This window comes from Cynara cardunculus (genome assembly GCF_001531365.2).
Source record: "Cynara cardunculus var. scolymus isolate 2C chromosome LG 14, CcrdV1, whole genome shotgun sequence".
NCBI classification, from domain to species: domain Eukaryota; kingdom Viridiplantae; phylum Streptophyta; class Magnoliopsida; order Asterales; family Asteraceae; genus Cynara; species Cynara cardunculus.
This window is the reverse complement of record NC_037541.1, coordinates 1,354,325-1,364,640: the sequence shown is the minus strand read 5'-3', so window position 1 is coordinate 1,364,640 and position 10,316 is coordinate 1,354,325. Positions and strand designations below refer to the sequence as shown.

Genomic DNA, 10,316 nt, shown 5'->3' with positions numbered 1-10,316 from the left:
TTAATAATAGTTTTAATAGATTATTTATCCTGTCTAAAAATAAATGTTTATATTTTTATACAAATTATCACAAAACAAATGTATATTTTCAAAAAATAGATGGTTATAAATTTTAAATTCTACTTTAAATTATGTTGCATTAGAGTTGATCATGGGTGAGATGACCCGTTAGATTTAACCCGTCTGGCCTGCTAGAAATACGAGCTAGGACAACCATTATCGAAAAAATGGATGGAGTCGGGTTTGTTCGTTAAAATTAGCAAGCGAACATGAGCAATATAAAAATATATATGGACAGGCCTGTGTATATTTTTTTGTACCATTAACTAAAATTATACTAGTATATATCTTAAAATTAAATTATTAAAGTTATAGGATTTGACTCCTTGATTATTTTTGAGAATCCACAAGGCTAAAAGGTTGTTTGTTTACCTCTTAATATGAATATTAATGTTATACAAAAAAAATAGGAATGCATTATTGATTTTATGAAAGTTTGAATTTTGTTTTCATTTCTTTCTCTACTTGTTGAGATTCATTTGTCACTTTATTTGCTTAAAAGTTTTGATTGCAACGATGTTTTTTCTTTACTTTTTGATTCCACATTTGTTAATTAATAGCTAGTGATCAAGTTTATAAATTTATAAGAGTTACACCTTTTACTTTAGGTTCGTTAGCCCGTAGGCAAGCCTGACCCGTTTATAGGGCGGGCAATGTCAAGTTGTCAAACCCGAAAAAAAAAGACTTGACTTTACAATATTAGGTCTGTTGGACAAAAAAAACAAGTTAGGCCCGCAAATGATCACCTCTGTGTTACATGCATGTATGTATATATGTATGTATGTATGTATGTATGTATATGTATATGCATATGCATGCACGTGTGTGTATGTATGTATGTAGAGAGAGAGAGGGAATATTAAGAAAAACCTAGAAAACTTATATGAACTGTTTTGGACAAATGAGACAATTACATTTTGATCTGGATTATTTGATTTTTTTTTTCATTTCCATTCCGCATTCCTTAAAAATAGTGTCGAGTCGGTTTTACTCAAAAGTACAATATATTATTATTTTAATAATATAGCTTTTCTAATCATATTTTATACCTTAATTATTTATAAAATGATAAAATGTCGGCGATTTTATTCAAATCCATTTTCAAACAAACGTATCTATAGAACTTCATCATATTTTTGTCAGGGTTTCGGCGTTTTGCCATTCTCACGTCTTTTATGTCATACAGGGGCTTTGAAAATGTATAAACGAGAACCTTGATGTTGATATGCGAGAGAGAAAGACAGTAACGAATAGAGATGCAGAAGGCTCGGACCTTCTAAAATTGTTTCTCAGTAAGCAAAAAGAACTTGACCGTTTAAGGCCCAGTATGGTCTACCCCAGGTCAAACTTTGGGATTGAAACATCGAGTCAAACCGTTTTTGTCTTGAGAAAAATGGGCTTTAAGGTCGGGCCAAAACTAGGCCCGTGATTAATAAGTTCATGCCTTCTCGGGCTGGGCTTAGGGGACCGGTATTTAGGCTTGGGCTTTTTTAATAGGGAAATAACCTTTTTATTAAAATTAAAATTAAAATTCCATTTTTGTTTTATTAATTTAAAAAGGAGTAGGAAAACACACACAACGATAGGATAACTTTATAAGTGTTAACGGAGCTTCAATTTCCGATTACTTCGTCGGCCGTTTATGCCGCCGGAACGAGACCATTCTGGTGCTTTGATTTCTGAAGGACATCACCCTTGCGCTCACCATCTTTAACACCGGTGCCACCGCCTTTCAACTGTTTCGAACCACCGGAAGATACCGGTCTATTCTCATCATCTCCTTCACCGGCGGTTGTTGCTGGTAGCGGCTGCGGCTTTACCTTCAGCTCTTCCCGAGCAATTTTGGCCAGCAATTTTGCAGCCAATGGTATTCCTTCGCACTTTCTAAGTATCTCCTTTTTCAAATCTATCAAATGCTGTGGAAATTCCCTCTCATCTTCATCATATCCAATCACCGTGTCTTTGAATATCTCGTAGATGATCTCGTCGGTATTTGGCTTCAGATGCTGCAAGTTAGCATCTTTTCCGATCATCTCTTTAAGTAATGCCTCCGACCTGCTCGACGAAATGATTGTTCCACCACACCCTTTTGGCAACGCGTATGCTAACTCCTCGCCCCAGTTGTCATCCAATTGTGGTTTTCCAGTCAAATTCAAGAAGAAATTGTTGTGATCCCAAGCATCATCGAGGACTATCAAGTACCTTTTTCCGATCAGATGAAGCCGGAGAAGGAGAATCAGTCGCCGGAGTGAATCAGTTCCATCTGCTACATCTCTAATAACTTCATCTTCGATTCCAAGACTCTCCAAGATCCTCACAACTATCTCTTTATTGGGTTCATTGTTTCTGTGTTGTTTGGATAAACACACCCAGATCCTCGGAGAGAAATGATTCTTGACTAATGACCGGCCAAAAATGGTCTGGCAAAGAGTGGTTTTTCCGATTCCGGCGACACCCACAACCCCAAATACCTTATATGGAGCATCAATGTTCCGCATAACAAGATCCCTCTCCACCGCCATGGCTATGTGTTCAAAACCATGAACTTTCCTCGGTGGATACCTTGAACTCCACCGGTAAACCTCCTCTTTGTTTCTTTCAAAGATTGTATGATCGGGTATCTGATGATGACTACGAGACTTCTCAGAATCCTCTCCTGGTTTGGATTCTTGGTCACCATCGAGTTTCTTCTTCATCTTCTTCAAGATTTTCTTGATATTCTCACGAGAATCATAACTTTCCTTGGAGAAGAATGAGCTCTGATTCTTGATGTTCAGCCATTCGGTCAACAAATTATTGAGGCAATAAAGATTCTCTCTTCTCATCCTCAACCAATCATCTCCGTGAGTTTGATTTCTTCTTTCTACGAGTATTTTCCACAAGTCATCAAATTCAGATTTAACTGGCCCAAATTTGATCACTAGATTCTTGTTCTCACCTTGGTCATCAATGGCATGCTTGATTCTATCCAGTAGATGTTGTTCAATCTCATCATCATCATCATCATCATTCACTTGAGCCATTTTAGAAGTCAGATTTAGAAAGATTGAAACTAGAAATGGAGAAGAAAGATTGAAACTTTGAAGGGGTTCAGATGCTTTTCTTGCTGAATCTAAAAGAAAGATGAGGGTTTGGGATACCTTTTCTCCTTCTCACGGTTGTTTCTTTCTTTAATACATCTGGCACATACACCCAAATAGCTTAATAGACAATAGTGTTCTATAAAGACTTTCCGAAGACCATAAGAAAGGAACCATTCTTTGGGAGACTTTCCGAATACTGGGTTGGAGTGATTGGATCGAAGACATTTGAACAATTCATTCTAATGTTTGCGATTTGAAAAATCTTAACTTAACCTAACCCAAACCAAAATGCAACACAATCCAAACCATACGGGTTGGTGGGGTTGATACTTTGGTATATTAAAATATTCTTCTAACCTTGAATATGTTATTTCTCTACTCATAATTTCTTTTTCATCATCAACCATTTGATACAACTTATTCATACTTCTTATGTATATCGTATTCAGTTAATTTTCTCAATTCACATATATGTGTTAACAGTTACTGAACATATATACATTCAGTTAATTTTCTCAATTTACGTATATGTATCCACGGTTACTGAACATATATACGAATGAGTTATATAGAGATGTGAATAGATTAAAAATACGTGTATATGAAGAGCGTACATGATAGTGTAATTGTCTAATGTATATATTAATAGAAATTCAACAATCAAATTAAATCTAAGAAATAAAAGAATATTAATTAGGTTCATTGGGTTGGTTTGAGTTCAAATAATAGTAAACCAATATCAACTCAATACCTACGGTTTGAAAATTTACAATCGATTAGATATCGGGTTGCTTCGAGTTAAGTTATTTCACATTGGATTGGGTTGGGTTGATCGGGTTTTTGATAACCCCTACTTACAAATATTATAGGTTAGTTGACTTTAAAAATAAAATTTATTTAGTAAAATAATGTAAATTTAGAAGGGAAATTTAACTTTATATGTTTAATGAGGCTCCTATATCAAAAATTATGCCTCAATACTCAACAATTGGAAAAAACATGCTTATATTTCTTTATTCGCGGTTTAAAAAAGCGCACTATAATGTAAGGCACGTCTCTGCCGTAACATTTATCTAAGGCATGGCTCACGCTATGACATGCACTTTTTACAAGACGTGATATTTTTTGAAATTTATTTAATTTTTTTTAACTTTTGTGTTTTTACGCTTTTAACTTTAGATTTTATATTTTTACAAACTTTGCTAATCACATCACTCACAATTTCGTGGATTCATATATGTTACGGACTCACGGTTAAAATAAAGTTATAGAACTCTTCCAAGTTTTATTTTGAATATTTGATCACAAATTTATATGAATGTAATTTTTTTTAATATCATCATATTATTAAATAATAAATAGAAAACATATATGTGCATATACATAATGGGTTGGGTTCCGTTGGGAAAAAGACTTAAATTGAGAAGCATAACAGGGATCTCCGTCATTAGATGCACATTAAAATGAGATGCACCGAAAAGTAACCAATCTCTTCTTACACTTCTCACAAAAACTCCTCTCACAAGATCCTTCGCCTATAATATACATATATATATATATATATATATATATCTATTATATGAGATACAAAATTATCGCCTTATGTCACCCCTTTTAAAACGTCATGTTCTCGTAGTGACGTGTAAGACTTAAGGTTTGAGCTTCGTGAGACTCTCAAAAGCTTGAGCTCCCCGTCACACAACGCCTCAAACCATTTTCCGGACAAATTAAATAGGTTCCTATGAGTAAATCGAAGGCGATCGATGATGCTCGATACCCTTCGGTTTTTTGCGTCAAGCATCATCGAGTTGCATAGCGAACCAATCCGATCTTTTATCTACAGTAGTTGGGTAAAACTTAATAGGAACTCATTTAACCATGATTTTCGTTTTTCCAAACTTTTTGGCCTTACTTTGTTGCATCAAGTTCCATTTGAGATATGGATCGAAACCAAATCGACCAACAGAAATCGAGATAAACTAGAGAAATCGAACCTGTTCATGCCATGGAGAGGTCGGGTATTGCAATGGAGCAGCAGTCAACCCTTCCCCCTCTTATTAAGACTGTCTGACCACTTTACAGCATCAATAAGCTACAGCTATCCCTTTGAATCAGCCCCCTTTATTCTACACCAAATCATAATCAAACAGAATCCCTTTTTCATGCAAGAATCACATATATAATCTGCATATTATATATACTTATCATATTTCTTTACTCTTGGACCATTATTTCACCAACACAAGTATCCAAGATCTAAAAACAACCCCATAAAATGGGCAAAATATGGAAATAAGCTAGAAATCCTTTTTCTCATGATCAAGATTACCAACTTTCCTCCTCAGATTCTTCGCATCTTCGTCCTTCACCTTCGGTTTTCCCAAACTATCGTTACCCCAATCATCGTTGTCGTCATCGTCATCCGATGATGTCCCAACGACCTTCTCTTTGATCTTATGTGACGTCCCCTTGGCGGCATCCCAAGCACCAGCCACTGTCTGTTTCGTCTTCTCCGCCACAGCTCCGGCAGCATCCATGGTCTTGTCTTTTGCAGCCTTTGCCATTTCAGCCGCCTTGTTCTTCCCTTCCCCGGCCTTGTGTGCCGCCATGTTAGCGGTATCTTGAGCGCTTTCTTTCATCTCGTGACCCTTCTCTTTAGCCTTCTCTTTCATGTCATCGGCTCGATCTGCTGCTTTTCCAGCCGTTTCGTTTGCTTTCTCTTTCATCTCTGTAGCACTTTCTTTCATCCTCTCTTTCCCTTCTTTCATGCCATCCATGGACATGTCCTTGGTTTCTCTTGCACCTTCTTTCATTCTCTCTTTACCTTCCCACATTTTGTTCTTCGCATCTCGTCCCATCTCCGATGACTTATCGCCGGAGTAGTTGATTGCTTCATGATCGTCGTTATAGCCATGGTTGGTTTCTTCACTTGCATGCTTTCTCTGAGAACACAAACGACGGAAAAACGAGATCAAAAATGAAATTCCTTATAGGGATCAATCCATATACGACACAACCAAACAAACCCTAAGACAACATCCACTACAACAAAATCGGGTTTATAGGACACTCTAAAATTTTAAGTGTCCTAATAGACCTCTTAGTTAATAGGAACAAAAAAATAAAATGTCCTATCTAAAAATGTTAGTAATAAGTTTATACACATTTTTTGACGTCGTCATAAGTTTTTTAAGACACTTTAATATAAAATGTCTTATTATCAACTTCATAAGAGACTATTTGAAAAATTGTCCTATAAAACAAGTGTCCTATAAAAATGATTTTATAAGTATCCTATAAAGCTGTTAATGCAACACTTTGTATTAAAAATGTCCTAAAAACTTGTTAAGACGTCTAAAAACGTCATATAAACTTATTACAACACTTTTAGATAGGACACTTTATATTTTGGTCTTATAAATTAAGTGTTATAAAAAGATCTATTGGGACACTTAGAAATTAAGAGTATCCTATAAACTCAATTTTGTTGTAATGATCCTATAAACCCTACTTTACTCATAAAACAGACTGATACCTGTGAAAATTTGGAGGCAGAAGTGAAGGAAACCCTAGAGGGTTTGTGAGGGAAAGGAAGAGAAGTAAAACGAGGTATGTTTGCTTTAGAAACGTTGAAAATGGAAGCTCTTGTGAAATGCATTGCTGCCATTGTTGAACCCTTGATTCTTCTTCTTTGTTTCTTTCTGTTCTTCGGTTTAGTGTTGTTTTCCTGTGATTTCTGACGTGATGGTTATCTTTCCGCCATTGTTGTGTGTGGAAATGTTTGGATTATAAGGTGGATGAGGAGAGGTAGATGGTAGCTTCAATGGCTTCCACGTGGTGAAAGAGTGTGATACGTGTAAGAAAAGGGTGGAAGGCCTTTTCATGCTTCATCATTTATCATTCACTTCTCATAACTTCATCACTTATCCTTGACTTCTTCCTCCTCGCGCAACTTTATAGATAGTACGAAGTCATCGCATTTAAACCTTCATGGCTATAAATTGATTTTTATTTCTTTTTGAATTTGGATCTGAGACCTTCTGATACTTTTAATCTTTGGAGCCAAGTTCAAACCAATCAGACACCACTATTGTGGTTTCTATTAATTATTTTATACCATGCTATTTGAAAAACTTGTTAAAACGTCTAAAAATGCTTTATAAAACAACGTTTTTAGATAAGACGTTTCATAGTTTGATCGTATAAACCTAAGTCTAAATTAAGAGGTCTTATAAAAACCAATTTTATTATGATGAGTTTATCAGTAATTTAAAATTATTAAGATAGTATATATGAGATTTTCATGTTAATGAAAATAAAATAGAGAAAGTAGAAGAGAAAGTCTAACAATATAAGCAGTATTAAAATTTGATATTCTAATTTAATTTATATAAAAAAAATCTGGTTGTGTCTGGTACATGGGACGGGACACGACAGGACGAGACAAAACTCACCGTCCCACGTTTGGCGCAACATGAGACAGAACAGAAATCACTGTTCCACGTTTGGTGCGACATGGAACAAGACAAAAACTAGGACAAAGTGGGACAACATGGGACAAAAGAGGTTTTTTCTTTTTCCACCAAAATAGGTGAAACAAGATGGACAAGTTTAAGATAAAAACTAAAATATTACTAATCTACCCTAATTTGATATATAATATTGATATGATATTTGTTTTAATAGTTATCACCGTTAGTTTCGGTCCTCACCGTCGGCCACCTCCACCTCCTCTTCCTCTACAACAACATTCTCCACCATCTCCATAACAATCGTCCATCGCCACCTCTACCATAGTCGACGACTTTCCTGTTCCATTCCCAAAAGTGGATGTCACATAAAAGCTCTACGATACGTTCATCTGTAATTTAAAATTTTATTTACACCTTACTCTTTTATTTATGAAATAATTTTCAGTTATCCCTTATTTATTTTTATCTATACTTATATTGTATTTTTATACATAAATTCAATTTTATGTGAATCTATAACCAAAAATTATTTATTAAGTTAACAAATTATATCATTGATTAATAAACTATCGTTAATTCCCTTAAAACGATACAAATATTGAATATGATTAACCATAAGGGTGGTGTCTGATTGGTTTGAGCTTGGTTCCAAAGGTCAAAAGTACCAGGAGGTCTCAGGTTCAAATCCAATAAGGAATAAAAATCCCCTTGTGGCCATGGAGGTTCAAATGTAATGACTCTAGGCTATCTGCAAAGCAGGTTATCGCCCTAGAATTAGTCGGCTCGCATAGCGGGTTGGATATCCAGGTTAATCAAAAAAAATATTGAATACGATTAACATTTTTGGTTTTACAAAATAAATGTATATAATAAAAATAAGATTATATATATATTAATGGAAGAACCAAGAGTATTGAGGTGGCATCATGAGAATTGAGTATTGAGGTGTTGGTGAATTGTGGTTGAGTTTGAGATATCCCATATTGGTGAAGAGTTGAAAACTATATATATATTAAAGGAAGAACCAAAAGTATTGAGGTGGCATCATGAGAATTGAGTATTGAAGTGTTGGTGAATTGTAGTTGAACTTGAGATATCCCACATTGGTGAAGAGTTGAAAACTTTGAACAAAATAAAGTGTTGAGGTGTTGGTGAATTGTGTATTTAGGTGTTGGTGAATTGAGTATTGAGGTGTTGAGATATCATAAGAATTGGTGAAGAGTATTGAGATATCATAAGAATTGAGTATTGAGGTGTTGGTGAATTGTGGTTGAGTTTGAGATATCCCACATTGGTGAAGAGTTGAAAATTTTGAACAAAATAAAGTGTATAAGAAAGGTGAATTTGGATGCCTTTGTGTCAAATATGAGGTTTGCCTCATAGGGTTGTCTTTCTTTGGATGACCCTTTTGAAATCTATAACCATGGTTGGAAAACAATCAAACCAAATGGTAGAATTCATAGTGCAAAATTAATTATATTATATTATTATATCTTCACATATATATATATATATATATATATTAAATGAAGAACCAAGAGTATTGAGGTGGCATCATGAGAATTAAGTATTGAGGTGCTGGTGAATTGTGGTTGAGTTTGAGATATCCCACATCTATATATATATATTAAAGAAGAAACCACATACAATGATGTGATATCTTCTCAAAACAAGAAAATGATTTATCTTTATTCTCCCTTTCTCAAGCTTCTCCTACTTTAATATTTGTTTTTTATGTTTCATATTCACATTTAAGATTCTTTAATTAGGTTGTTTCAACCTATTCATGTTCCCTCTAATAATTACTCTTTTAACTCTCATTATTTCTCTTTATTTGGTTATAATTTTTCATCTTCTCTTCATGGTACACCTCTATAATAATCTCTCAATTCTTCATCTCTATTCATGTATAATTTTGTGATATATCTCTATGATAACTTCTCTATTAATCTTTCAATTCTTCCTTTCTATTCATGTATAATTTTGTAGTACACCTTTATGATAATCTCTCTATTAATCTCTCAATTCTTCCTCTTTATTCAGTTATAAATTTATGGATGCGATTTGCATTTTTGTTGATTTGATGTGTCATTCAATAAGACAAATCATAGTATGGTTTTTTGCTAATGTAAGTATAATATTTCTTTTTTTAGTCGAAGATATTCATATTAAAGTTGGAATTATGTAGGCATATGGAGTTTTTGTGGGATAAAGTGACATATGAATCCTTGAAGAAATAGTGTAACATTGGATAGAAAAAAAACCTCTCAATTCTTCCTCTCTATTCAGTTTTTGAGGTGATTTGCACTTTTGTTTATTTGAGGCGTCATTCAATAAGAGAAATATGATATGAGTTTTTGTTAATATAAGTATAGTATTTTCGTCTTTTAATTGGAGATATTCACACTAAAATTGGAATTATACAAACATATGAATCTCTCAATTCTTTCTCTCTATTCAGTTATAATTTTGTGGGGCTGATTTGCATTTTTGTTGATTTGAGACGTCAGTCAATAAGACTAATCAGAGTATGAGTTTTTGCTTATGTAAGTATAGTATTTCGTCTTTTAGTTTGAGAATTCACACTAAAGTTGAAATTATGTAGGCATATGATTTTTTTTTTTTTGTGGATGAAGTGGCATATGAATCTTTGATGAAATAAGGTAACATTGTTTAGCATAATAATCTCTTTTAATCTCCC

The 10,316-nt window shown here is 34.1% G+C and overlaps 2 protein-coding genes across 2 annotated transcripts; both read right to left on the bottom strand.

Annotated features, from left to right (window-relative positions):
* Positions 1–1,592: 1,592 nt before the first annotated feature.
* Positions 1,593–3,264, bottom strand: LOC112526594 (probable disease resistance protein At4g19060). The gene has a single exon (XM_025136942.1). It carries the CDS (start codon positions 3,081–3,083, stop codon positions 1,701–1,703), a length of 1,383 nt encoding a protein of 460 aa, XP_024992710.1. The 5' UTR covers positions 3,084–3,264; the 3' UTR covers positions 1,593–1,700.
* A 2,174-nt stretch (positions 3,265–5,438) lies between these two features.
* On the bottom strand, positions 5,439–6,886 carry LOC112526908 (late embryogenesis abundant protein At3g53040-like). Its single transcript, XM_025137350.1, has 2 exons — positions 6,679–6,886; positions 5,439–6,085 (listed from the first exon to the last, which is right to left on the bottom strand). The coding sequence occupies exons 1-2, from the start codon at positions 6,808–6,810 to the stop codon at positions 5,441–5,443; spliced, it is 777 nt and encodes a 258-aa protein (XP_024993118.1). The 5' UTR covers positions 6,811–6,886; the 3' UTR covers positions 5,439–5,440.
* Positions 6,887–10,316: the final 3,430 nt, after the last annotated feature.